The 25,892-nt window shown below is 34.7% G+C and overlaps 7 protein-coding genes across 30 annotated transcripts in view; 3 read left to right on the forward strand and 4 right to left on the reverse strand.

The window, feature by feature from the left end:
- The window catches only part of LOC124430026 (potassium voltage-gated channel protein Shab), a 41,291-nt gene extending 31,586 nt beyond the window's left edge, over positions 1–9,705 (reverse strand). Inside the window, exons 1-3 of one of the 5 annotated variants that reach the window (XM_046976027.1) lie at positions 9,494–9,703; positions 8,632–9,141; positions 1,626–3,309 (exon numbers count right to left, since the gene is read on the reverse strand). In XM_046976027.1, the coding sequence (XP_046831983.1) occupies positions 1,626–2,912 (1,287 nt within the window). In that variant the 5' untranslated portion in view covers positions 2,913–3,309; positions 8,632–9,141; positions 9,494–9,703. Of the gene's footprint in view, positions 1–1,625; positions 3,310–8,631 lie in introns of all 5 variants that reach the window. The other 4 variants (XM_046976036.1, XM_046976055.1, XM_046976019.1 and 1 more) reach the window with 4 other exon arrangements.
- Positions 9,706–10,179: 474 nt separating this feature from the next.
- Positions 10,180–11,808, reverse strand: LOC124430086 (probable tRNA N6-adenosine threonylcarbamoyltransferase). 2 transcript variants are annotated; one of them, XM_046976199.1, is made up of 5 exons: positions 11,672–11,808; positions 11,439–11,543; positions 10,894–11,382; positions 10,582–10,760; positions 10,180–10,485 (listed from the first exon to the last, which is right to left on the reverse strand). In XM_046976199.1, the coding sequence occupies exons 3-5, from the start codon at positions 11,247–11,249 to the stop codon at positions 10,214–10,216; spliced, it is 807 nt and encodes a 268-aa protein (XP_046832155.1). In that variant the 5' UTR covers positions 11,250–11,382; positions 11,439–11,543; positions 11,672–11,808; the 3' UTR covers positions 10,180–10,213. The 2 variants fall into 2 exon arrangements, with proteins under 2 accessions (XP_046832155.1, XP_046832145.1); XM_046976189.1 differs by lacking the exon at positions 11,672–11,808 and having other exon boundaries at positions 10,894–11,335; positions 11,439–11,648.
- A 53-nt stretch (positions 11,809–11,861) lies between these two features.
- On the forward strand, positions 11,862–16,344 carry LOC124430049 (serine/arginine repetitive matrix protein 1). 13 transcript variants are annotated; one of them, XM_046976176.1, is made up of 6 exons: positions 11,879–13,570; positions 13,930–14,144; positions 14,254–14,400; positions 14,503–15,008; positions 15,260–15,411; positions 15,535–16,344. In XM_046976176.1, the coding sequence occupies exons 3-6, from the start codon at positions 14,256–14,258 to the stop codon at positions 15,938–15,940; spliced, it is 1,209 nt and encodes a 402-aa protein (XP_046832132.1). In that variant the 5' UTR covers positions 11,879–13,570; positions 13,930–14,144; positions 14,254–14,255; the 3' UTR covers positions 15,941–16,344. The 13 variants fall into 13 exon arrangements, with proteins under 13 accessions (XP_046832122.1, XP_046832105.1, XP_046832132.1 ...); XM_046976166.1 differs by having other exon boundaries at positions 11,862–11,998; positions 14,074–14,144; positions 14,254–15,008; XM_046976149.1 differs by having other exon boundaries at positions 11,869–11,998; positions 14,254–15,008.
- A 477-nt stretch (positions 16,345–16,821) lies between these two features.
- Positions 16,822–17,963, forward strand: LOC124432766 (60S ribosomal protein L12). Its single transcript, XM_046981919.1, has 4 exons — positions 16,822–16,978; positions 17,056–17,129; positions 17,212–17,602; positions 17,920–17,963. The coding sequence occupies exons 1-3, from the start codon at positions 16,942–16,944 to the stop codon at positions 17,596–17,598; spliced, it is 498 nt and encodes a 165-aa protein (XP_046837875.1). The 5' UTR covers positions 16,822–16,941; the 3' UTR covers positions 17,599–17,602; positions 17,920–17,963.
- Positions 17,964–19,638, reverse strand: LOC124432765 (derlin-1). The gene is made up of 2 exons (XM_046981918.1): positions 19,031–19,638; positions 17,964–18,954 (listed from the first exon to the last, which is right to left on the reverse strand). Exons 1-2 carry the CDS (start codon positions 19,467–19,469, stop codon positions 18,638–18,640), a joined length of 756 nt encoding a protein of 251 aa, XP_046837874.1. The 5' UTR covers positions 19,470–19,638; the 3' UTR covers positions 17,964–18,637.
- Positions 19,639–19,956: 318 nt separating this feature from the next.
- On the reverse strand, positions 19,957–22,102 carry LOC124432764 (translocon-associated protein subunit alpha). Of its 2 annotated transcripts, XM_046981917.1 has the most exons (5): positions 21,863–22,102; positions 21,307–21,486; positions 20,961–21,220; positions 20,627–20,894; positions 19,957–20,458 (listed from the first exon to the last, which is right to left on the reverse strand). In XM_046981917.1, exons 1-5 carry the CDS (start codon positions 21,924–21,926, stop codon positions 20,349–20,351), a joined length of 882 nt encoding a protein of 293 aa, XP_046837873.1. In that variant the 5' UTR covers positions 21,927–22,102; the 3' UTR covers positions 19,957–20,348. The 2 variants fall into 2 exon arrangements, with proteins under 2 accessions (XP_046837873.1, XP_046837872.1); XM_046981916.1 differs by lacking the exon at positions 19,957–20,458 and having other exon boundaries at positions 20,492–20,894.
- Positions 22,103–22,349: 247 nt separating this feature from the next.
- Positions 22,350–25,879, forward strand: LOC124432761 (PRKCA-binding protein). 6 transcript variants are annotated; one of them, XM_046981906.1, is made up of 7 exons: positions 22,350–22,509; positions 22,721–22,791; positions 22,913–23,059; positions 23,182–23,241; positions 23,569–23,887; positions 23,960–24,155; positions 24,239–25,879. In XM_046981906.1, the coding sequence occupies exons 2-7, from the start codon at positions 22,751–22,753 to the stop codon at positions 24,934–24,936; spliced, it is 1,461 nt and encodes a 486-aa protein (XP_046837862.1). In that variant the 5' UTR covers positions 22,350–22,509; positions 22,721–22,750; the 3' UTR covers positions 24,937–25,879. The 6 variants fall into 6 exon arrangements, with proteins under 6 accessions (XP_046837862.1, XP_046837864.1, XP_046837865.1 ...); XM_046981908.1 differs by lacking the exon at positions 23,182–23,241; XM_046981909.1 differs by lacking the exon at positions 22,721–22,791 and having other exon boundaries at positions 22,851–23,059.
- Positions 25,880–25,892: the final 13 nt, after the last annotated feature.

Raw genomic sequence — 25,892 nt, forward strand, 5'->3', positions numbered from 1 at the left:
TTTTAATGAACAATCACAAAAATTAAAAAAAATATATATATAAAAACAGGAAAAATAGGAAGACAATAAATGGATTTGAAATATCACAAGCGAGCATAAAATAAAGAAAAAATATATTAACAATAATAGTAATAATAATAATAATAACTAAAATGCCAAAAAAAAGAAAAAAAGAATACAAAAAGTTCATCTAAATTAATAATTTGGTTCGTTGCGTCCTATCGACTGAAATTGACACACGTAACTACGAACTTCGATCAGTCCTCGACGTTTAAGAAAATATTTCGATGAAAATACGATAAAAAATTTTTCAACAGAGTTTTCAACGTACGTCGAGGTACGATCAGGGTCGATATTGAATAAACTAGCCTAAGTGTGATAACGTTCTAATAAATAAATTAAAGGCGGTAAAATGACAACTTGTAACGTTCCAAACGATATACATACGCAAACGCTCGCAAACGTTCTTACTACATTTAATTTATCGTCTATATATATATAATATATATATATAAATATATAATAAATTTATATATATATAATATATAATATACATATATGTATATAATGTATATAACACAATATATGCTGTGAGCTACGTCGAATATTAATCGATGCTCTCTAATATCGATTTAATCAATATACCTTTGCTTGAATAGTAAATGCTCCGGCGGAAACTGTAAACGTGGAGACAGACCGTAAATGGATTAGTAAATTAAAAAAAAAATAATAAAAAAAATAAAAAAATAAAAAGAAAATAATAAAAGAAAATGTTTTTATCTAGGTCACGGTGAATCATCAGTCGTCGTATTTTACGAATAACGGAAACGTCGCGAATCGGTCGATAAATTCGAGAGGAAGAGAAAAAAGAGAAAGAAGAAAAGGAGGAGGAGAAAGAGGAGGAGTTGATCATTATCAACATCATCGGAGGGAAGAGAGATAAGGGAATAGGAAGAAGGAGAATTAAATTTCTTTGGATGCCCTTCGACGTTTGCTTGGTTTTATCGATGCCAGAATATCATTGGCGTTGCGGCACGCTTGGCTACCGTTCAAAAATGAAGGTAAATCTCAGCTTCTTCGTATTTTCCCTCCTCCTACATTCTTGGTTAGACCGAGACGCGACGTTTTCTCTTATCGCAATTCTGGTTAGGCACATATCTCGCTGACGAACGAACCGAAACGGTTAGAAAAAGATAGATGTATAGATAGATGGGTAAAATGGATAGACAGAGAGATAGTCAGACACACAGACAGAGAGACAGATAGACAGACAGATAAGCAGACAGACAGATAGACAGACAGACAGACAGACAGATAGATAGATAGATAGATAGATAGATAGATAGACAGATAGATAGATAGATAGATAGATAGGTATATAGATAGATGGATAGATAGATAGATAGATAGATAGATAGATAGATAGATAGATAGATAGATAGATAGATAGATAGATAGATAGATAAATAGATAGATAGAGAGAGAGAGAGAGAGAGGTAGATAGGTAAATATGTAGGTAGGTAGATGGCTAGATAGATCGACTAAAAGAGGAGAAGAGAGAAAGAAAATGAGGGAAGGGAAAAAAAGAAGAAAAAAATGCTTGGAGAAGCTTTTGAAAGACTCACCCTCGCGGCGATGGAGGTGGTTGGCTTCTCGAGAAGATCCCAGAGCCACTTTTGATACTGCGCGCATTGCCCCTCCCCGAACTCCTCTTCCTCCCTCTGCCTGAGAGACTCGGCCTCTTTGCGCATCTCCTCATGGACGTGCTCCTTTCGTTGGTGATACTTATGCTGACAGCAACTTTCCAAGTAAAGCTCATCGACGCCCCAGTACTCGAGATCATCGCTGAACGCTAAGACGCACATCTCATCTACGAGATGAAGCTTTCCGGTACGATAAAAATTGAGTATTGAGCTAAATGATTTTGGATGCCGATCGAAGAAGTACTCGTTGTCGATAAGGGAATAATCGTCGCAGAGTTCGGTGATCGCCTCGTGGGTATTACAATCGCGAAGGCGTCCGAGCCGAGTATGCGGTAACCTCTCGAGGGTACGCCATAATACTTCGTGTTTGACGCCACCGACGTTGATCGAGACCCGTCGATTTAGAGCCTTCGAACGCATTATCATGAAAGGTTCTGGCGGTAGAGATGTCATAGACCTCGAGAAGGCACGCTGCTGCTGCATCTGCAGCGGCAGGGGCGGTGGTAGCGGCGGCACCGACGTTTGTTGTAGCTGGCTCTGATGCTGCTGTTGTTGTTGTTGCTGTTGGTGTTGTTGTAGTATCGAGACTTGTCCCGTTTGAACGAGAGCCCCACCGGCAGTGGCCGGCGGCGTGGTCGGTGGCGGGACCGAGATCGTCGGCGTTGGCCCGCCGACGACCGACGGGACTGCCGACGGAATAGCCGACGGTATAGCCGATGTTAAAGCCGATGGAAGAACCGATGGAAGAGCCGATGGAAGGGCTGACGGAATAGCCGGCGAAAGAGCCGAAGTCACGCTCGTCGGCGCGTATCGAACCTCCTTCGGATAGCCTATACTGCTACTCGTACGTTCGCCAGTCGTGCAACCGGTGCCAGCACCCATAACTACGACGGCTCCGACCGCCGATGGGGCCTGACTTCCGGTGCAGAACCCTCCGCCACCTACCGCCGCGGTAGCTGCGCGGCGTAAACTTGTCGCCGTCGTCGTCGTCATCGTTGTCATTGTCGTCCTCGTACCGACGCCCTCGAACATGAATCCTTGATCGTTACAAGCAACGCTTGCGATTCCATAGCTTGGTATCGCATACGACGACGACGACGACGACGACAACAACACCATCGGGCCTGATGGGACCACAGCGCTCCCATTGTTACGACGCTCGCTCTCCGCCGCCAGTGCGTCGTTTTCGAACCTCTTGTCGTTTAACATCGGCCGAGTACGTCAACGCTGACAGGCAGATTCGACTACGACGACGACGACGACGAGGACGACGAGGACGACGATGACGACGATGACGACGATGACGACGACGACAACAACGACAACGACAACGACAACGACGATGATTGAGAAAACTTAACCGACCCCTCTGCTTCTACTCCTACCCCTCCTCCTCCTCCTCCTCCGCCCCTGCCCCTCCTCCACCGCCTCTCCCTCGCTATCTCTTCTCCCTCTCGTTCTTTGATTTCTTCTTCTTTTTCTTCTTCCTCTTCCTCCTCTGATTCGTCCTCCTCCTCCGCGACGACGTTACGCCTCGTCCGCTTCATCCGTTCCTCCGTCGATCTTCCACCCTCGACTCCCTCGCTGCGAACCACCCTGTCATCATCTGTAAATCATCGAAGCATCCTCTTACTTAACAATCTTACCATACAACGATCCATTCAAAATACAATAAGTTAATCTAGATCAAATTCGATTTTCCTTTCGCTTCATTCATCCATCCATCCATATCTTCTCTCAGCTTTCGTGCAAGTTTATATGCGAAATCATCCTAACCATCTCCTTTAAACAACTACCACCCCACCAAAGACCGATCATATCGTATCGCCTCCAGACGTAACGGGGCCAGATTTCAAGAACGATACAATCCCGAGTGTTACTATTTTCGTATGGAGCTCGTTGCAGTTAGTCTTCTTAGGATGAACATATATGTATGTAGATCACTTTCTACGTGGGAGGGAAAGGAAGACAAATAGGGGAGAAAAAGAATATAAACGATTTCGTATAAATTGTTGAAAAAAAGAAAGAAAGAAAAAGTGTACATCATATATCTCACGCTGTCATATATGACTACCTTAGCACTATATTTATACGCTTCTTTGGGGGTTACTAAACTCTGACCTAAATTCCATTGGAAAGCACCTGTCTCGATAATCAAGATAAGATCCCACGTGGTTCGATGATATCCACACAAATCGATTATGTATAAAAAAAAAGAACATAAAAAAAAGTACCTCTAGTCTATTGGAAAATGATCTTTTTTATTGCCAACTTTAGGAAAAAAAATTAAAATTAAAAAAGCTTTTACATAATCTACGCGGCCGAAACGTCGTCGTCATTGTCATTATCGTCATCGCTTTCAAATATCCTAACTCGAAGTTTCTTGTTCTTGGAACGTCGAGAATCTAATGAATCGATTCCGTTCTATTTTCGGAACTTTTATCGGTAGAACATAAACTTCTGTCCGCGCGAGTACTGTAAATAGCACAACGTAACCCCCTTGACCACCAAAATGTAACACTGTTTTGATCAAGAGAACACGTTTTCTCGATTTAAGAATTTCTATTATACCTATTGATTTTAATGAAATTTTTCAGACTTCCCTTTCTTTTCTTTTCTATTCTTTCACACGCGGACAATTTTTTTTTCCTTTTTTCACAAAAAATCGCAAATAAAAACTTTTATTCTCGAACCTTCGAATTTTATTAAGGGTTCTACAGAAACTTAATAAAATTATATAGCAAGTAGTTACCTCAATCGATCGAGCTCTAAAACGAAAGAAAGGAAAAGACGAACTACTTTCTCTCAAATATATTCCGTTAAATATGCAACCGTTATTATTTATTTAATTAATCGAACGAACTAACGAATAATACAAATATTTTTGTCTTGTGCGCGCATGCGTATGTGTATGTATTCAAGTATGAAATACAGTCTTACATATATAAGACTTATTCATATTATCCTTGTTATTTCGAATCGATAGACGTAAAGTTTGACGCAATTTTCAATACCATAAAAATTGACAAATATTTCTCAGATAGATATCGAGACTTCTTTTTTTTTTTATTCTTCCTTTCCTATTTTCTTGTTTACCTACCTAGTGTATTTTGTTTCGAGCCAAAGGGAGGATACAACGAGAATACATGAATATGATATCTAGGTAACTCCCTGTTGACGACTAAACGAGCCTCTTACGGAGAAAAGACGGAAGAGAGAGAGAGAGAGAGACAGAGAAAGAGAGAAAAAAAGAAAAATAGAAAGAAAGAGAGAAAGAGAGAGAGTGGGAAGAAGAGAGGGAGAGAGAGAGAGAGAGAGAGAAGTGGAACGAGTGGAAGAAAAGGAGGAAAAGAGAAGGACAGAAGTGAATCGATTTTTTATCCCCTAGTGACCTAGCTAGCCAGCGTGTCGCAAATACACTTGGCGGCACGTACAAAATGCTTCAGGATGCAGAGTCTGCGAGGATGCGCCTAGCATGCATCTTTTCATGTGGGTAACGAGGGTATATGGGGCGAATTGTGATGAGATGGAATGTGGAGAAGGGACAGGTGATAACACCACCAAACCCATCTTTCCTTCCAAAGATAGTACACTTTCGCCCAGGGACTCTATCCACGATATAATCCAAAAGACATTCCAAGAGATAATACCCGAGAGAACGTGGGGTTTTTAATGAATAACAATCCCACACTACCCCCCGACACTCATTAACTAACCGGGATGTCTTTAGATCTTTTAGATTTCCTTCGCGTTAAAAAGAAAAAACGAGGGGAAAAAAATAAAAAAAAAATAAAAGGAAAACGCCCGAAATCATACGTCTTTTCTTTTTTCTTTTTTTTTTTCTTTTTTCTTTTCTTTCCTTTTTTCTTTTTTTTTTTTCTTAACCTTAATCTATTTTTCTTCAAAATCTTCTAGAAAGACATATATAATTTTATACGTTTCCATTTATAATATTTTAATATTTTTGGTTAATTTTTATTGATCAATGTAAAAATATTATTATTGGTTAATATTTTTTATTAATCAATGATCTTTTTTTTAAGATTTGTATAACAAATATAATTCGTCTATATAAGAATATTTTGGTCGATATAAATAATTAATTATCATGGTTGCGCGTTGGAAGAATTGCATCACTTATATGACGCCATATTAATATTTTTTTTTTATTATTAGTAATACTGATCATTTATTTAACATACGATTATAGGATCAAACATTTAAATGATACTGACGCGATAAGTAACACTCAATTTTTTCTGCGATCGAACTGTTTTACTTGATATAAGCATCATAATCTTCTTGATTGCGATATTTTGAAATTGATTTTTTCTCCTTCTTCTTTTTTTACTTTCTTTTTAATTTTAATTATAGCAAATCACATTCGAACATTTCGTTCTTATAAATGTTATCGAACGATCAGTAAATTGTCATAATTGCCGTGAAATGTTCTCTATACCTATCCTCTTCCATCTCGAATTTCATTAGTTCGAAATTTAATTGTAATAACCTATTGCTGAGATGATATCTGTTCATGACATATTCCCATTTCTTCCTTCTCTCTCTCTCCCTTTCTCCCTTCTTTTTCTTACTTTTGTTCGAATATATTCAGGTCAGGTATCTCGTATCGATTAGATTCATTATCCCTCCTAATTTATTTTCCCCCATCTATCCCAAACTCTCTCTCTCTCTCTCTCCCTCTCTCTCTCTCTCTCTCTCTCTCTCTCTCTCTCTCTCTCTCTCTTTCTTTATTTCTTGCTTTTCTACTTGACAGTCACCTATCCTGTAAACCCCACAATTTTAAAAATATAGGAATATTCAAATTGGATCGATCGATTGGGCCATTTATGTTTGTACATATATATATAAGTATGTGCCGTTTGAAAAATTCACTTAAATGACATCGATTTAAAAGCCCTAATTTACAAGATCGTTTAGTTGTTTCGAGTAGTGTACTCGATAGAAAACGAGATGATTTCAAGTGGCTCGCAAATTACACTGAAAGCAAACAGACTGTCCAACGTAGTTCGCCAAACGATCGTACATGCTTTTAACTTTGGCTCGGAAATCGAATTTATAACTCTTTACACCGGTTCGTTTATCTTCTTCCTCTTTCTCTTTTCTCTCTCTCTCTCTCTCTTATGTATATATCACTTTAAAATGAAAAGAAAGAAATATTACAAAGCTAATCACAAGATACGTAAATTTTCAAAATGGTGGACTACCGTCATGAACAATACCATGCCAAAAAATTAAATTTCATATGTATAATATATGCATATACATATATAATTAAGACAATCGAATTATTGATATATATCACTATGGAGTGTAAAGACCAAAATGTTAGAAAGAAAATCACGAAGTAGGTAAATTTTCAAAATGGTGGACTACCATTACGGATAGTACCATACCAAAAAAATTAACCTGCATATGTACTTATATTGCATATGTACTTACATGCAATTATAACAATACGGGAATATATATATATATATACTTATATACATATATATATATATTTTGGAAGTAAAAAGGGAAATAAAAGTTAAACAATTAACAACATACGATGTAAATAATGAGTTTTACCTTCATGGTTGATAACTATGCAAAAAAACAAAGAGCTAACCTGCAAACTAATATAGATAATTATTACTACAATCTTATTAGTAGTTCAAAGCAAAGATATAAAAGTCGTGCGTGGCTAATACAATGTCATCTTTACATGTCGCAACCTACTTTCTTGGCCAGGTAGAATTTTGAGAAAATATAACGTCAGCTCTCTCTCTCTCTCTCTTTCTCTCTCTCTCTCTCTCTCTCTCTCTCTCTCTCTCTCTCTCTCTCTCTCTTTCTGTCGTTTGCATTTAGTAAGCCAAGGCTCGGCCTTTGACAAAGATATAATTTTCGAAACCTATTTGTGACAAAGTGAAGTACTTTCTGTCTCTCCCCGTTTAATTTCTTACTTAATTTTTATTATTCTTATATTATCACTTTCGAAAGTATTTTAAACTATTTTAAAATTTAGTACTCTTTGTTCTTTAAACTGCGTTAAACCCCATAGAAATGAGCTTATTCTCTTTCTCTCTCTTTCCCTCTTTCCCTCTTTCTAGGTCCACTTGATTTTTCGAAATCGATATTTCGGCATTATCGATTACTCGAACTTAATATCTAACACTACACTATTCTCTTTTCTCTCTAAATATATTTATATGTATGTACGTATGTATATATGTAAGTATAAAATTGACAAAAAAAGATACATACGAATATTAAAACCTTGACAGATGTAGGATTAGAAAGAAAGACAGAAAGAGAGAGGGAAAAAGAGGTTAAATGAGATAGAACGGACCATTCCAGTGTTCACCGAGCGTTTAATGCTTATTCGCTGAGCCCCCGTAGGGCGAAATCGAGAGGTATAAGATGAATAGATATAGGTAGTATCCGAAAGGAAAAGTTAAAATTTGATTGATACAACGTAATCGATGAATTTCTCTCGTTCTATCGTCGAACTCCATTCTCTCTTAAAAATCTTACATTTCTGTTTTCTTTTTTCCGAACTTTCACAAGTGCACGCAAAAAAAGAAGACAAGAAATATATAATGTATGCACACACACGCGCATACATATATATACATATATATATATATAAATATCAAAAAAAACATTTGAGAATCATCCCAGTCGTGCTTTAGCTTCGTGTTTTAGCTTCGTCGTGTTTTAGCTTTGGTTCCGTATGCACGAGAAGGCAGAGCTACAATACGGAAATAGCCGAAAGAAAGAAAGATATAGAGAGAGAGAGAGAGAGAGAGAGAAAGAGAAAGAGAGAGAGAGAGAGAAAGATAGATAGATAGATAGAGAGAGAGAGAGAGAGAGAGAGAGAGAGGAGTCGACGTTGTCTTCGTGTACTTAGGAAATTTTTGCGACTCACCTCTTCTCGTTCAAGCATAGCAGTCACCAAGAAAAGAGCGGGACCGGCGCCACGATCAACTGCATTTCGTCGTTTTCGCTACGACGTATAAAAGATGACGATCGGAGAGGGATATCTCTTTTCGATATAATCTCAATATGACATATATTATTTTGAATAGATATACGTTATGAGAAAAAATTTTCCTCTCGAGGACAATGATGAAAATTTCTTTATAATGATTTCTTTGTGAAATTCAAACGAATCATCTTGTCCGTTCGATGTTTATCTTCTTCCTTGTTCTTTTTCTTTTTCTTCTTCTTCTTCTTCTTTCTCTTCTTCTTCCTCTTCGAATCCTTCGAGAATCGACTAGCGACGACGAGGACGACGACGCTCGACTGGTGCCTCCTCCTCTGCCACTTGTTTCACAGGCGAGCGCTGCGATCGACGTTCCTCGCGTTTCGCCTATCGATTAAACGCCGCTTAAGATGACCCTTCTTGCCCTCTTTGGCACAAGGACCGCGAAAAGCACTGCGACCAACACCGTAAATGAACGAAATATATATATCTCCTTCCTACATAACCCTTTTCGACCGATAAAAAATCCCTTTTTTAATTTCTTTTTTTATTTGTTTTCTTTTTGTTTTTTTTTTTTTTATTTTATCTTCGAATTATCAACGCGCATTTTGCGGTCGCTAAAGATAAATCTCTCTTTGTAAAGATACGTATATGTACATTGGAAAAAGAAAAAGAAATTAAAAGAAAGGAAGAGATAGATATAGAGAGAGAGAGAGAGAGAGAGAGAGAGAGAGAGAATAAGTGCGTGAAAAAGAAAGAGAAAGAAATAGAGAGAATTTTGTAAATAAAACAGGAAAAAAGTTACGCGCCAAGTAAACCCAACGTAGCACGCTGCTGATACTGTCGATGTCGATGCTGCTGCTGCTACTTCTGCTACTATTACTATTACTACATTACCACACTACTCTACTACTACTAATATTATTACAGGCTACCGTCTTCACTACCGGTGGAGGTGGTGATGCTGCTACCGCTATTACTGATGACGGTAGCGATACTGACGTGATAACGGTAATAGTAGTAGTGATGGTGATGGTGGTAGTGGTGGTGGTAGTGATGTGGTGGTGCTACTTCAGTTACTATAACTGCTGCCATCTCCTACAGAGACATTACTTGGATGGAAGCCAGCTGTGCGCGTGCCTCGAAGATTATCCCAAGCGACAAACTCTGCGTATCTTTCGTTGCTGGTGTCACATTCGCCCACATCCCCATCCCTACCCCCGCCCACTACCCTACATATCTAACGCTACTACCGTTTTTCGATTATTCAATATAGCGACGACCCGTCGTACTTTTTATTATACTACAAATCACGTATCTAATCTTTCTTCCAATCACGAATCCATAAATCCATGAATCTTGAGAATTAATGAATTAATACTTTTTGTTACTTTTTTCTACTTATTCTAAATAGATCTTTTATTATTATCATATATACTTAATCTAATAAGGAATGATTGACATCATTATAAAGGAACTACCTTCAGAAAATAAAATAATCATATTTTTATTAAAATTCCACATCTTAGGTTCTCCACGTAACGTGTACATCGTCGGTTCTATACCTTTGTATACAGGTCGTCTCGATCCAAGGAGTAGGACCATCATTCTTATATTGTAACAATCCCGCGACAGCGATCATAACACCATTGTCAATACAAAATCTTTCATCAGTTGCATACAATGTTGCATTTCTTTCCTTACACATGATTGACATCATTTCCTGTAATCTTTCATTACATCCAACACCACCCACGATTAATACCTCGTTTGCTCCCACATGAGCCATCGCTCTTTCTATAATTATTAATTTTAATAGATTAAAAAATGATATGAATTATCAAAACTATGTAAACTATTTTGATAGACAAACAAAAAAAATAATTTGCTTACCAGTGATTTCGATCAGCATGGCAAAAACTGTTTCTTGCAAAGAGAAACACAAATCTTCTGGTGTATATTCTTCATTCTTGATCCAATTAGAAAGATGTTCCTCGATATGACTTAAAATACCAGAGAAAGATATATCCATTCCTTTTACTACGTATGGCAATGGAGCCAACTTCTTTCCCCTTTTTACATTCATGAAATTTTATTAAGTTTCCATCGTGTCAGACATATCTAACGATCTTTACAAATATAAAAATCTTTCGTATAACAATCTTTTCGAAAGTAAAGTCAAAAGACTTAATACTTAATACTTACTTTTTTGCAAGCTGTTCAATGTTGTATCCAGGACTAGGATTATTGGAAAGCATCAACAATCTTGCAAAACGATCTAGACAATTGCCAACGGCAATGTCTATTGTTTCTCCAAATATGCGATATTTTTGACGAGAATATGCAATAATTTGTGTATTTCCACCTGACACATATAACACAGTAGGATTTGTACTACCAGTAATTAAACGACCCATTTCGATATGAGCCACACAATGATTGACCGCTACCATCGGTTTGTTGTAAATCTGAGCCATAGTACGAGCCACTAGCGCAGCAACTGTCAAAGGACCACCCATTCCTGGTCCTTTCGTATAACATATGACGTCGATCTCTTTCATAGAAACTTTGGCATTGTACAATGCTTCCTTAAGAACATCAATTATACATTTTCGATGATGCTCCGCAGTTTCACGTGGTAAAAATCCTTATCACGAGAGAGAGAGAGAGAGAGATGAAAAGAAATTCCTTGTTCTAATTTAATGAGAAAATTATAAAATAGAAAATAATATATGTTAGGTTATGCTTACCTTCGCCCGGTGGTGTGATGTAAGTATTTCGTACATTAGATAAAATCTCATCGTCACGTATAATTCCAATACCTAATTTATTCGCACTACCCTCGAAACCTATAGCTATCACCATATTTAACAAACATTTAATAATAAAATTACGAACAAAATTATCACCCTTCTACATTAGTCATGTATATATCTATCGGAGTGAATCTTCGACGAATAATAGAAGTTTAAATGGAAATTACCAATGAGAAAGCGTTACTGACTCAACCAATGAGCACGATCGAATGCTCAGGACAGAGAATATCGTCGTGTCACTGATTGGACGAAAGTTTCCGTTCTTCTTAAAATCGACCAGTTAAAATTCGACATCATCACGACTCGTTAAAAATAATATTAGTATCGCATCGAAGGAGGCAAGTAGACGATTGTATACGGGTACTCATTTTGCTGAGTTGGGAAAGCAACGTCTTTCCTCGTTCCCTATTGAGATACTACGTCACACGCGGAAGTGATTTTGTGGAGAATTTGTGCCAGAAAATGCAAGTTTTCGAGTTGCCGCGGTGAGAAAAGTGAGTGTCGTCGTTAGCCCGAATGTTCCTTCAAAGTCCGGTGATCGCGGTGATACGAAAATAACGAAGGAAGTAGTCGCGCTCCGGCGAATGGCCGATTGATTTTCAAGGTGATAACCATCAGACGCGAGCGGATGAACGGCTTTGACGCTTCGGTACGAAAAAAAAAAATACCGCAGCCCAAGTGCTGACGCGAGGGTCAGATGAGAGTCCTGTTTCTGTTTCCTTTGAACAAATAAAGGCAAAAGGGAGAGAAAGAGAAGAGAACACGAAAAAAAAATATATATATATATGTATATATAAAAAAAAAACTAAAAACTAAAAACAAAAAAAAATTTTAGTGCAAAATCGGGATATAAAGAGAGAAATCAGAGTGTGCGAAGGTGTGTACTGCCGCCAGTGCGCAAAAAAAAAATAAAAATAAAAAAAGGAAAGTGGGAAGGAGAAGCGAGAGAAACCGAACTTCGCTCTTGCGTTCGTGAAAATTACGGAAAAAAAAAAAGAAAAAACAGAAAAAAAAGAGTAAAAAGTAAGGGGTGCTAAGGAGGCAGAAGAGAGAACGCGGTATATATATATATACACACATATACTCCTCTCTTCGCTTGTCGATGTTCGAGTCGTAGTCTCGAAATCTCTTCTCGAAACCGGTCCCCGGAGATATTCGCGATTGTTGGTTCGTGTTCTCGTTCGTTCGTCGCTCGTTCTCTGGTACGTACGTACAATGACCGAAACGGTGTCGCGGTTTGATCGTTCGCAAATTCGCGCGACCTTGACGTATCATCATTCGTCCATTCTTTCCCTTGAGAAAGGAGGGAAGGAACGTGAACGGTTCTTTCGTCGTCATTTCGACGAATTGTCATCGCGGTCGTCGTCGTCGTCGTCGTCGTCGTCGTCGTCGTCGTCGTCGTCGTCTGACTCGAGAAACAAGAACGTTTCGTCCAGGCACCGATTAGGCCGGACGGTACGCTTATATACTCGTGTATCTTTGACGACGAGCCCGAGGATCGTGCGGTCTCACTCGCTCGCTTGATTGCGGTTGCGATTGCGCGCGCGCGCGCCCACGCGGCTATTCGGTACGGAATACCGAACGGCAACATCGCACTGCTCCCGAGGCGGCGCGCACTTTGTGCAAGTTCGACGGTTGTAATAGCGGACCGACGGTGAGACGACGGCGGAACGGCAATGGCGGCGATAATGGCAATGCATTGTAAACAACAACAACGACAAGTGCCGATATATGTGTGTGTGTGTGTGTATACACACATATATATATACATATATATGGCTTATTACCAATTTCTTCTTGTCGATACCGCCAAGATGATGCGCTCGCTTCAACGACAATGCATTTCTAGACTTTCTATGTCCACCAACTGTTCATACGTACGACTGCTCATACGTCCGTCCGTCCGTCCGTCCGTCTATCTGTCCGTTCGTCAGTTTTTCCGTTCGTGCGATCTAAAAACTCGCTTCTCGAAGCGTTCGAAAGTTCATACACGCGCGCGCAGCGTTATATGGATCGTGGATCGAAGCGTACCACACGATTCTGGACATACGGAGAGAGTGGCGATGGTAAGGCATCGCGTACGGGTGATACGTCCACTAAAAAAAAAAAAAAAAGAAAAAAAAAAATTTATAATAATAATAAATAATAATAGTAATAAAATAAAATAAAAAACCTCGGATATTCTGGATCTCGCGGTTCATCATCCTCTTCTTTTTCTTCTTTTTCTTCTTCTTCTTATTCTTCTTCTTATTCTTCTTCTTCTTCTTATTCTTCTTCTTCTTCTTCTTCTTCTTCTTCATATTTTATCATTGTTAAAACAAGATGAAGCGCAATTGCGCTTCGCAAGATATACACTAACCTTCCTGCTAGTGTTTTGACTCAACGCAAGATGATACCGATTTGCTACGTATATTTTTTCACGTAGGCCAATCAACCGTTTAGGCAGCCCAACGCAAAGAGACGAGCATTGGTTTACTCTCGAGATTCTACGGCAATTAGATCAACGTGCATATTCATTATTGCAGCCGTATTACTGTCATGTTCTGAAATCTAAACTGTGATTTCACAGGAAGGATTGGGATCGTCGTGTTGAATTGTTTTTACATCCTCTATATCTTCCAAAAATATTCATTAATTCAGGTAAAAAGCAATTTTCCATCGGATCCTTCTTACATATTCGTTATTCTCATATCTTCTTCAATCTACAACGAATATTTAATATGAAATATTTTACTCGTATCTCTATCAGTGATGTCACGAGACTATGATAGAAGGAGAGGAGGCAGTGGTAGCAGCTCGAGCAAACTTAGGATGGACACTAGCGTCTCCCAGACTAGACCACATGGTGAAAGTTCGAGCAAACGGAGGGAATTAGATACCGTCATGCGAAAAGCTCGTGAGTCTCAGTCGAGCTATTGGAATAAAAAGCTTTTGGAAGTAGAAGAACGTGATCCGAATAGATGGCGACACAGTGGATATAAAGAACTTTATGTCGGAGGTACATCAAGTGGAGAACCAAGTAGAAGTCATCCTCGTAGTCCAAGAAGTCCTAGACCAAGAAGTCCTCACAGCCCACGACCACGTAGTCCTCGTGCTAGAAGCCCTAGATCACCACGAGAACGTTCTCATACAAGAGGAAGAGCTGCGAGAAGTCCTAGTACAGGGAGTACCTGCTCGGATAGATCATGTTCCGTCTGTTCACCGAAAGAACGTCGTCGTATAGCACCACCATCTCGTTCGCGTTCAAGATCAATAACACCGGTACGTGCGCGTGCACATCCTAAAGAGGTTGTACCTTCGAGTTCACGTGCTCTGCCACCTCGAACTAGACCAAGATCACCACCTTTACCACGTCCGCGTACACCACCCCCAGCACCTCAACCTCCACCGAGACATCAGAAGGATTATAAGGCTCTAAAAGAAAAAGAAGCCAAGGTTAGACGCAAGGAGAAACATCATAGCAGATTGCCCGAGGATCCGCGTGTTCCTGATCCTCTACCATTGGTATATTTCCTTACATTTTATCTATTATACATTATCTCATTATTTGCTAATTTGATTCTTCATTAGTAGCATATTATCCATGTAAATCCGAAGCATAGATGCTGCTTTAATTATCTTTTTTTTTCTTTTTTTTTTTTTTTTTTTTTTTTTTTTTTTCAGCTCCCATAAATTCCGTCGCAGTAATACGTTTTTCACAATATATTCTGGATATCATCGATATTATTACATTTTTCATTTTATATATTGTGTAGATGCGCAAACCTGTAAAAGTAGAAAAAACACATTCGAGCCATGGAGCACCGCCGATGATGCGTCAACCACCGGACTCTTCACCTAGTGAAGATAGCGACAGTTCTTCTACAGCATCCCATGTAGGACCACCGAGAATGACATTATCCGAACGGTACTACTTAAACAATTATTTTGATCGATCATAATTTGAAATGTATAAATACATTCATTGTTCGATTATATAACGTAACCGATAAAAAATCTAAGATTCATCAAAGAAATTTTATTTCTGTAGATTTGGTAAAATGGCTCAATGGAGCGTGGATCGTAGAGATATGGAAAATATGCGTATCACTAAAGATGGAGAAAATGCTATGAAAGTTGTAATAGAGGGTGAAGAAAGAATCGCTCGATTGGGTTACGAATCTCCACCTCCTGGACATTATCCTGAATCATTATTAGCTCAAGGACCAAGAGGTTTAGAATGTTGGGACGACGTACGAGTTCGATACGATTATTACAAAGCAAGAGGATATTTACGAGACCTTACTTTAGATGACTACATCAAATGGGAAGAATGGTGGTACAAATACCAGGAATGGTTAGAGGCAGAACGATTTTACGAACAATGGGCCTCTTCTAATCGTTCTTCCGGAGGAGGCCGCAAAAGACGAGGACGACGAAATAACGCCGCTCACTAATAAAAAAGAAGAAAAAAAAGAAAAAGTTAATAATAATAATAATAATAATAATAATAATAATAATAATAATAATAATAATAAAAAGGAATTTAAAAAAATCTATATCATTGCGCTACAGCTTGTTGTTTTCGATTCACACAGAACCTTGTCATAAATATAAATTGTATACACTGTTGTAACATTTATCGCGCTTAGTATACAAACAAGTATACAATGTATACATGTATTTTTCATTATTTACACAGCAGATACAGACATATATTACACAGGCAGGTACAGGCATGTATTACGCGTACACGTGATAAAGGCATAACTCTGCTCTGTGAAAGCCTTTCGTTTTAATAATAAAGATAGAAGGCGAATTGTAAAAACAAATTTATGCCTATTAACAAAACTATATATAATTTTCTCTCTCTCTCTCTATTTTTTTAAACATCCCTTTCTTTAATTGATACCAAATAATATTTACGTCATCGAATATAGTTACTTTGGCTCTAGTACGTTTTATATACTTTGTATTTCTGATTTTCTCTATATAAATGTTACGTAAATAAAAATGCACAAATTTAATTTTGCTACCTTTTATACGAGGAATTTATGAGAAGAGAAGGCAAGAGAAGATCTTTAGATGAATTTAATATTCTATGTCTTTCTAACCTAATATATTAAACGTTTTAACAATTAAAATCTAAAACTTAGTTATTTTATAAAAACAATATTAATATGAATTAATGGATCCATTCGATTATAATATTTTAAAAATGGTGCAAAATTTTTTTGACCAATTATTTTCGTTTAGAATAAAGAGTAAAATATACTTAATGTTGGCAACCCTGAAAAGTTATTTTGAATCACGTAGTATGTTACCAGTTGCCATCACATTGCTCTTTCCGTTCTTTCGTAACGTGCAACTTGTCGCGTGTATATGTAGGAAAGGATCGTTACTAAAATCCAATAACATCTAAGTTAATTCTTCAAGTTTTTATAAATTATTATATACAATGCCTCCCAAATTCGATCCTAATGAAATTAAAAAAGGTATTTTAAAGACATTATTATAGTGAAATTATTAAATATATAAAAATATGATATTAATGATGTATAATTTTTTATAGTATATTTGAGATGCGTTGGTGGTGAAGTTGGAGCAACTTCATCTCTTGCTCCAAAAATTGGTCCACTTGGTTTGGTAAGCTAAAAATATAAATATCAATGTTGATACCATAAATAAAAAAATGTTTGAGTTTTGTTTTCATAACTCTATTTTACAGTCACCCAAAAAAGTTGGTGACGATATCGCCAAAGCTACCAGTGATTGGAAGGGCTTAAAAATTACTGTACAACTCACAATTCAAAATAGGCAAGCTACTATTTCTGTAGTTCCATCTGCTGCTTCTTTAGTTATTAAAGCGCTCAAAGAACCACCAAGAGATAGAAAAAGGCAGAAGAATATTAAGCATAGTGGAAACTTATCATTCGATGATATAGTTTCTATTGCACGTGCCATGAGACAAAGATCAATGTCTAGAAAACTAAGCGGCACTGTAAAAGAAATTCTTGGCACGTGTCAGTCTGTTGGTTGTACTGTAGAAGGCAGACCTCCTCATGATCTTATCGACGATATAAATAATGGATTATTAGAAGTTCCAGAAGAATGATTTAGTAAGTATAGAGCCCTTTCCTCACACTTTCCGTTATAATATCTATAAGAATTTAATATATTAAATTTTTGACTTTTTAATATCAGAAAATAACTTTAATATAAGCTATAATATTGTAAAGAAAAGTGTCAGTTTTGGGCTCTTGGTAGGGGTTGGCATCCCATCCGCCTGATTAGTATTTACTTTGTTACAAAGTTAAATACTGGCAGGTATCATAGCCACTGAGGAGAAAACCTCATTAATAAATCATATGTTTTATATAAAAGTGTATTAAAATTATTTATTATATTGTATTAAGAATCATGTATTACTTTTCAGATTTGTCATAAGGCATTGGAAATATAAAAGATATAAAAATCACATTTCTTTATGTATTAGACATTTATTTCCATAGTTGTCCTATTTCTTTTAAAAAACATAGCTACATCCTTTTTATTTTCTTGTATCGTGATATTTCTGTACAGAAAAGCTCATTACTAATTTTAATTAGTAAAAGAAATTATTAAATTTTTATTTCTTTATATACAGTTAAAATTTTATATGCTAAACATTAATTGTAAAATCATAATTCTTTTTTTCCATTTGACTTTTTTTCTCTATCGCCATTTATTATTAAATTATTTATGGAAATATACAGAAAATAATTACATTTATAAAGTAAGGTAAATATATATTGTTGAATTATTATCAAATACTTATTTTTAAATTATAAAAGTACATTACAAAAACATTTGGATATATCTAGTTATCTAAAAAGATAAATAGTTATCAATGTTAAGTTTAACAAATCAATTGCTATTGTTGAAATTGTAACTGACTATAATATCTATAACTATATTTTAGATATATCTTTTCACTTTTTAATTATATCTTTATCTCTCTGTTTCCGATTGCAATCTTTATTTGTTTAATTTATGTATGTGTATTATACAATAACATTCAAAGATGTACAGATGACGATAAATTGAATCACTGATTTGATAATAACTTTGATAACATTAAAGTGATACCTTCCCTATATTTTAAATATGTAAAACTACTCTCCCAATACATGTCCTCTTCCCCAATAGTGACCACCGAATACATTTCTAGCTTGTTGTTGCCTACCAGGTCTTTCCGTGGGTGCATTGCCAAACCATCGAATTCCACCTCTTTGAGGAGGAAAATATGTTTCCAAAATTTTAGGAGTAACAAGCCATTCTCTGCCTCCAAGTTCTTGAGGATATTTAAATTTAAGAAATACATAGATATGACCAATTAATATACCATAGAGCTCCATCATGCCACTTCCAGAAACGATCATATTAAATCCAAATAATACCCACGGCAAATACATAGCTTTAAATCTTGTACCTATTAAAAATTGATAAATATTTTTTTTATTATCTATTCATTAGGATAAATTAATAAGAAAAATATAAGAACATACCAAACCAAAAATTAACAATAGCATCTTTGTTTAGTTGACACCATACATACAATACGCTTAATACCATAGGATCCATGAGCAATGGGAAGCCATTAATGAATCCTAATATAACGCAGCATAACCAATTGAACAATAGCATATAACAATAATCTGCTGGTCTTCCATCATATTCACCACGTTCCAATCTCAATGAGTAATTATAGAGGAAATACAAATTAATTAAAAAATGAAATCCTGCTGGTGGATTCGTAGGATAATAAAGGACACTGGTAATTGGCCTCCAAATTTCAAAATTGTTTATAAATCGATCATAGGATAATACGAGTGTAGATGAATGTATAAAACCAAATCTACCGATTAATGACAAACTAACCGTAAACAATAACCAATATCTCGTAAATATTGGTAATGAGTTAAACCAGTCTCTCACGTCTGACATTTTCTTATGTTTTCAAATGCGTTTCACACTCTGCCACTGTGCACTTTACCGTAACTTATTACTATTAGCTAAGGCTGACGTGTGATTATTTTATAAGATCTGATACGACGTTACTTTCCGTTTCGTGTTTGCATATTATAGGTTAGAATAGAAAAGTTAAGAGTAGGTTTTCAAAGTATGGTGTCGCTATATGTATTCCACATCTCAACAGTTCAGTGGCTTAGTAAGTCAAAGACCTTTCTTTATTTCAATTGTCAAAACTCGAACAATGAAACTAGCAATAATTAAAATATGATTACGAACTAAGATATAATTTTTCACGAATTTTCCAAATTTTTTATTCTTCAAAATTGATTTTTTTTTAGGAGGTGAATAACAAATTTATTTTTTCTATTCTAATTATTAAGAAATAAACTGTAACATTAATCACATGGATTTATATAATTTTATTAAAAATGTAAGGGGAAACAATATATCATAAAGATACTTATATAAAATGGCTAGTTTATTCTGATCACATTGTCGTGTGTGTAATACGAGTATAATCATAAAACAATCACATGTTTATTTCTTTTTTGTCATAGATGCATACATACCCATCTCGTTTTACAAAGAAACAACATGTATGCTGGGTAATAATATTTATGGAATTACAAAATTTTTATGTAAATTGTACAAATGAAACACACAACATTTCTTGTATTTCTTTTTTTTTTGTTATATACTAATCTCATATTATTTAAATAATAGCTTATTATGATATCAAGTGTTTTGTTCCAAATTTTATATGATGATGTTTATAATACAGGTATCATGACAATTTACAAATTACATTTTTGTTATCTCACCTAAGAAGAATGTTAATCATAGACATTATTTTCATAAATTATTCAAATTATTTGAGTGATTTTCTGTTCCAGACATTGTTGGAGATGTCCGCTTTCCTTTTCTTTGCTTGGTTTTTTGTTTTGGTGTTCTGGGGGATTTATCTAGAAAAAGTGTGTATAAAAAATTCTCTCCGATAAGTTTATAACCAATTTAATGTCTATGTTTATTCTTTTTGTACATCACATTTCTTTCTTTGACATCATTGAAAGCACGTGGCGGATTCAAAGTTTCAGGTGATTTATTGCGTGATCCTGTACTCCTGTACTTACTGAGTGTATTAAGAGTTTCCTTTGGTAACCAATCATAATCTACGTTATTAGGATTAGATGTTCCCATTTCTATAGGTGCTTTACGTGTTGTGGAAGAACGAGATTTGCGACCAAAAGATGATAGGAGTTGTTGTCCACCAACTAAAGTCAATATTACGCATGCGGCAAGGAACACATAAAGAAACACAGTCTCTCCATCCAATCCATCATCTAATTCTATGACTTGTACTGTTTCATTATAAACTGCTTCACTATAGCCGATTCCATTCTACAAAAATATATATTATAAGGTCTTATCAATGTATTTAACATTATCTTTTAATTTATTACATACCGCATCTCTGTAATTAAGATTAACATTGAGTCCAAATGGTCTTCCTGCAAATGTTTCAGAAGGTACAAAAGAATATGCCAATGTTGCTTCATGTTTTGGTTTTACTACTCTATTAAATGAGAATGTAGAGAAGTTTTGAATATAGAAGTTAAAATCCATGGCATAACGAAACGAGGCATCCAATGATTCCAAAACAAAATCATTTTCACCTTTGTTAGTGAAACCAACAAGAAATTCTACCAAATTTCCAGCTGGTAACTCTATAAACAGAATTATTATTTTTTATCAACCAAATATGTATTAGAAATGCTGAATAAAATTATACATAAGAATATAAAATGTATACCGAGGGTAGATAACGCATTATGAATAGGTTTAGTAAACAAAATGGTCGTATCTGCATCGGCCGAAGCATTAGTTGTTTCTTCTTCCAATTCATCATCTGTGATAACTGTATTGTCTTCACCTTCTACATCTACTATATCATCAATATTTTCATCTTCTTGAGCATAAGCTACACCAGATCCTGTTCAATATAAGAATATAAAAAAAATTTATATGATTTGATATATGTCAATATAAAATTATTATTTATAAATAATTGCATACTTTTAATATTAAATAATTTTTACTATTGTACATAAAAATATGTTATATGAAAACCTTTTCGTCGTAATGATAAACCCTTTTGTTAGGTTATGAAAGTAGATCTTTTGAAATTAAATCTGTCAGAAATTCTCATCAATATTATATTTGAAAATTGGTAAAGACAATATATTTTATATGAAAAAAAATTTGAAAAAGAAATTAAGAATGACGATAATTATTAATTTTTATATCTGTCACTGTCACCATATCAAAGAATACACATTTTAATGATTAAATATTTCATTATACATTACCTCTGTTTGCACTTAAAATGATAAGAGGAATGGCTAATAAGAGAAAAAGACTGAATCTCTTCATTTTAATTCACTAGTTGTATACTATCTTTTCTGTTATGTATAAAGATTAATTTGATTTCACATATACTCTGTTACTGAATCTACGATTGAATACTCCGGCATAACGAGACCGTTACCATTGTCGCATGCTACGTGGAAGGTCAACAACGTCGCGTCAATTCGTCAACGTGGAACATGAAGTATTTAACCATAAAATATTTATAATTTTATAGAAAGTCATTTGATTTCTCTCTACTGCCATAACACACTTCAGCCCTCTTCAGGTCTTTTATGAAATAATTTTAATATAGCCTTCAGTATTGCTTACATATATATACATATATATATATATATATATATATATATATATATATGTATGATTATATCGATTGTATGAATGAAATTTGATAATAAATTTATATATTATAAGTCGAAAATATATTAATTATGTAGTTTTATACGTTTAATACACTTTCCTTTTGACGAGTATCATGAGTGAATATGACGTCATCAAATTTCCAGATGGCGATCAAAGCTTTTCTATTTGACATTTAAGTCTTTATTGTATACTAACATTTGTTTGACAGACATCTAACTTATTTTAGGTATAGATAAATTATTGGAATTTCAAATTACTGATTCATATTACTGAAATTTAATCAATATCCTGATTAACAATAAAAGTTCATATTTAATTTATATATCATTTATGTTTTTAATCTTCTTCCATTGATTTAGAGTTTGACTTTAACAATGATTTTAATACATATTAACACGTACATGTGATTTTTCACTGATATTTTACTAACATTACAGATAGTGATAGAAAAATTCGAAGAATCAAGCATGGATTTTGAAGATGACTTCTTTTTCGAGGAAGATAAAATGTTGGTCTTAGATAATCATGGATCTTAATTATTTATATTTGTTATATGTTTCGTTACAGTTTCAATGTGCTTCCTTTTTCTTATAACATGCATGCTCTGATGCCACGGCGCGGTGGAACAGCTTATTGGATAATTCATTAATATCTCATGGCAATGCTTCAGTTAATAATTCAAGTGGATTAATCAAGGATAAAATTCCTGGTTCTGTAACCACCGTGCCACCAGCTATTGTTGAATTGCATCAATTAGCCATGATGGAAGACCGCATGTATGCACTAGTACTTTTATATATATTCTTTTCTATGTTTGTAAAAAAATCTTTTTGCACATTTTGCTTATATATCATCGCTTAATTTCTTCTCTGCTATTATTTGCTCTTGTGGAATACAGACCAGATGTAGAATTGGTCGCACAAGATCAATCTATACCACAGCTTCCCAATATTCAACTGTGAGTGTCTCTTCTTTCATTTATTCGATAGTTTGATGAATTCAATCGGTTGAATTTGTATTTATTGGATAATAAAAATTTTTGTTTAATTTAATAAAGTACTTTAATTTATGATTCTGCATGTGTATACCATATATTTTTTTAATGAAATATTACAGTAAATATACTAAATAATCTATATGTATGTGATATATATATATATATATATATATATATATATATATATTGTTTACTTTTTAATAATAAATTTATTAATAGTATTAGAGTAGTAGTAAACAAACAATATGATCAAATACTAATAAATATTTTGTATTGTTAATACATTAGGGGTATGACTATTACTTCTGGAAATGTAGTAATACAAAAAGATAACAACAACCTCATTGGTATCAGTATTGGTGGTGGATCTCCTCTTTGTCCTTGTCTATATATTATACAAATTTTTGACAATACACCTGCTGCATTGGATGGTACTCTTCAATCTGGGGATGAACTAGTAGCTGTAAATGGGGTCTCTGTAAGGGGTAAAACAAAAGTAGAAGTTGCAAAAATGATACAGTCTTGTGATTCCCAAATTAGCATTAATTACAATAAATTGCATGCTGATCCTAAGCAAGGACGTACTCTTGACATTGCTTTGAAAAAGGTGATTAGTTTATAATAAACAAAATATAAATTATTTGATTACCAAAGCATTACCTTCCATTAATGATCATAGGTTAAACATCGATTAGTAGAAGGGATGGGTAGTGCAACTGCTGATGCACTTGGTTTATCGCGTGCTATTCTTTGCAATGATGCTCTTGTTCAAAGACTAAATGCTCTGCAACGTACAGAAAATTTATATAGGGGATTAGTCTCTCATGCGAAAGCAACATTACATACCTTTTTTGATCTCACTCAAATTTACAAAGGCAAGTATATATCATTTTATTTTACTTAAGAAATATCAAATAAAATTTTTTTAATGATGGAAAAATATTTGTGTTTATTTTAGCATTCGGAGATACTTTCGCAGCGATAGGCGTTAGAGAGCCACAGCCACGTGCTAGTGAAGCATTTAGACAATTCGGAGAACAACATAGACAAATGGAAAAATTTGGAGTGACTATGTTAAAAACGCTAAAACCTATATTAAATGATTTAGGCACATACCTTCACAAAGCAATACCAGATACACGTTTAACGATAAGCAAATATGCAGATGCAAAATTCGAATATCTTTCGTATTGCTTGAAAGTTAAAGAATTAGATGACGAAGAACAAAGTTATGCAGTATTACAGGAACCTCTTTATCGCGTTGAAACTGGAAATTATGAGTATCGATTGGTTCTACGATGTCGACAAGAAGCTCGTGCTAAATTTGCAAAATTAAGAGCAGATGTGCTCGTTAAATTAGAACTGCTCGATAATAAACATGTTCAAGATGTCGTATGGCAATTACAAAAATTTGCATCTGGGCTAGCAAAATATTATGCTAATAGCGCAGATTTATTATCGGCAGTAACATTATTCCCTGTAGAAGTTGACTTATCCCATTCCGCATTTCAATATAAATCTACTGGTCCTCAGTCAGTACAAGATAACGAAGATATCGATGAGTTTGAGCCAGAACAAAAACAAGAAGTCAAGGAAGAAGTTCTCATAGATACACAAAATCCACCGTTAATATGGATGGACGGAAATAATATGTAGCGATATATATCAAAAGACAATTAAATGAGTACTTTTGAACTTTTATTATTAAGTATTAACTTTTTGAAGTTTATACATTATTGACAGTACAATATGCCTACAAGTACATTCCATATAAATTTTTCGTAAATTAGATTTTTATTTTAGTTCAGATTTGTATTATTATTTGATAAGATATTAACGTATTTATTTATGTATTGTATAGTATATCATGTCGAATATATATATATGTACATAATGTATTATATTTAAAAAAAAATTCTCTCTTTTTAACTTTTCTATGGCTCTTTATATAACAAACAATTTAATGAGTTTACTTTATCAAACTACTTTAAGATAACTAATACTTAAAATACTAATACATTCAAAATCACGTGACTACCGCTAATAAGTAAGCAACCAATTCGATCATAACCGCCATGACACCCTTCGCGTTTGCTCATTGTTAAGGTAACTATCGTGCATTTTCAAGCTATAACAATTCTTAGTTTTAATTGTTACCAATATTAGCGCTATAATCTGTTTGTGACAAAGTGTTGGTAATGTTATTATTTTTGTATCAAATTTAATCACTTTTGTGGATTGTAAAATCTTTTGGATCATAACAAAAAACTTTCTTTACTTGTTAAATCTATAGTGATCGTATTTAAAAAAAAGAAAGAATAGTATTGGTGGAAGATGCTCTTTCTAATCTATTGTCGATAAAACAGATTACTGATCAATATGTTGGTAATTTATAGAATGTATACATTCTATCACGTTTAAAAGAGGAAATAGTTTATATTTGAATATATCTCATATATATATCGTAATTTTTAGTTAATTGTAAGAAAACCGGATTTATATCTCTTCAACGTGTATATTTTTTTTTCTTTTCTTTTCTTTTCTTTTTTTCTTTTTCTTGTTGTTTATATACATATATATATATATATATATATATATATATATACATAAAA

This window comes from Vespa crabro, chromosome 1, assembly GCF_910589235.1.
Source record: "Vespa crabro chromosome 1, iyVesCrab1.2, whole genome shotgun sequence".
Classification (NCBI taxonomy): domain Eukaryota; kingdom Metazoa; phylum Arthropoda; class Insecta; order Hymenoptera; family Vespidae; genus Vespa; species Vespa crabro.

Coding starts and splice junctions, on each gene's coding strand:
- LOC124430086 (XM_046976189.1), bottom strand. CDS start 11,553: ATGGTGATAGCTATAGGTTTCGAGGGTAGTGCGAATAAATTAGGTATT. Junction 10,761..10,893: donor ATTGAACAGCTTGCAAAAAA/GTAAGTATTAAG, acceptor GAATGTAAAAAG/GGGAAAGAAGTTGGCTCCAT. Junction 10,486..10,581: donor CATGCTGATCGAAATCACTG/GTAAGCAAATTA, acceptor TAATAATTATAG/AAAGAGCGATGGCTCATGTG.
- LOC124430049 (XM_046976166.1), top strand. CDS start 14,256: ATGTCACGAGACTATGATAGAAGGAGAGGAGGCAGTGGTAGCAGCTCG. Junction 15,009..15,259: donor TTCCTGATCCTCTACCATTG/GTATATTTCCTT, acceptor TATATTGTGTAG/ATGCGCAAACCTGTAAAAGT. Junction 15,412..15,534: donor AGAATGACATTATCCGAACG/GTACTACTTAAA, acceptor TTATTTCTGTAG/ATTTGGTAAAATGGCTCAAT.
- LOC124432766 (XM_046981919.1), top strand. CDS start 16,942: ATGCCTCCCAAATTCGATCCTAATGAAATTAAAAAAG. Junction 16,979..17,055: donor TCCTAATGAAATTAAAAAAG/GTATTTTAAAGA, acceptor AATTTTTTATAG/TATATTTGAGATGCGTTGGT. Junction 17,130..17,211: donor AAATTGGTCCACTTGGTTTG/GTAAGCTAAAAA, acceptor TCTATTTTACAG/TCACCCAAAAAAGTTGGTGA.
- LOC124432765 (XM_046981918.1), bottom strand. CDS start 19,469: ATGTCAGACGTGAGAGACTGGTTTAACTCATTACCAATATTTACGAGA. Junction 18,955..19,030: donor TATTGTTAATTTTTGGTTTG/GTATGTTCTTAT, acceptor AATTTTTAATAG/GTACAAGATTTAAAGCTATG.
- LOC124432764 (XM_046981916.1), bottom strand. CDS start 21,926: ATGAAGAGATTCAGTCTTTTTCTCTTATTAGCCATTCCTCTTATCATT. Junction 21,487..21,862: donor CATTTTAAGTGCAAACAGAG/GTAATGTATAAT, acceptor TATATTGAACAG/GATCTGGTGTAGCTTATGCT. Junction 20,895..20,960: donor ATCTTAATTACAGAGATGCG/GTATGTAATAAA, acceptor ATATTTTTGTAG/AATGGAATCGGCTATAGTGA.
- LOC124432761 (XM_046981906.1), top strand. CDS start 22,751: ATGGATTTTGAAGATGACTTCTTTTTCGAGGAAGATAAAAT. Junction 23,242..23,568: donor CAGCTTCCCAATATTCAACT/GTGAGTGTCTCT, acceptor TTAATACATTAG/GGGTATGACTATTACTTCTG. Junction 24,156..24,238: donor TCTCACTCAAATTTACAAAG/GCAAGTATATAT, acceptor TGTTTATTTTAG/CATTCGGAGATACTTTCGCA.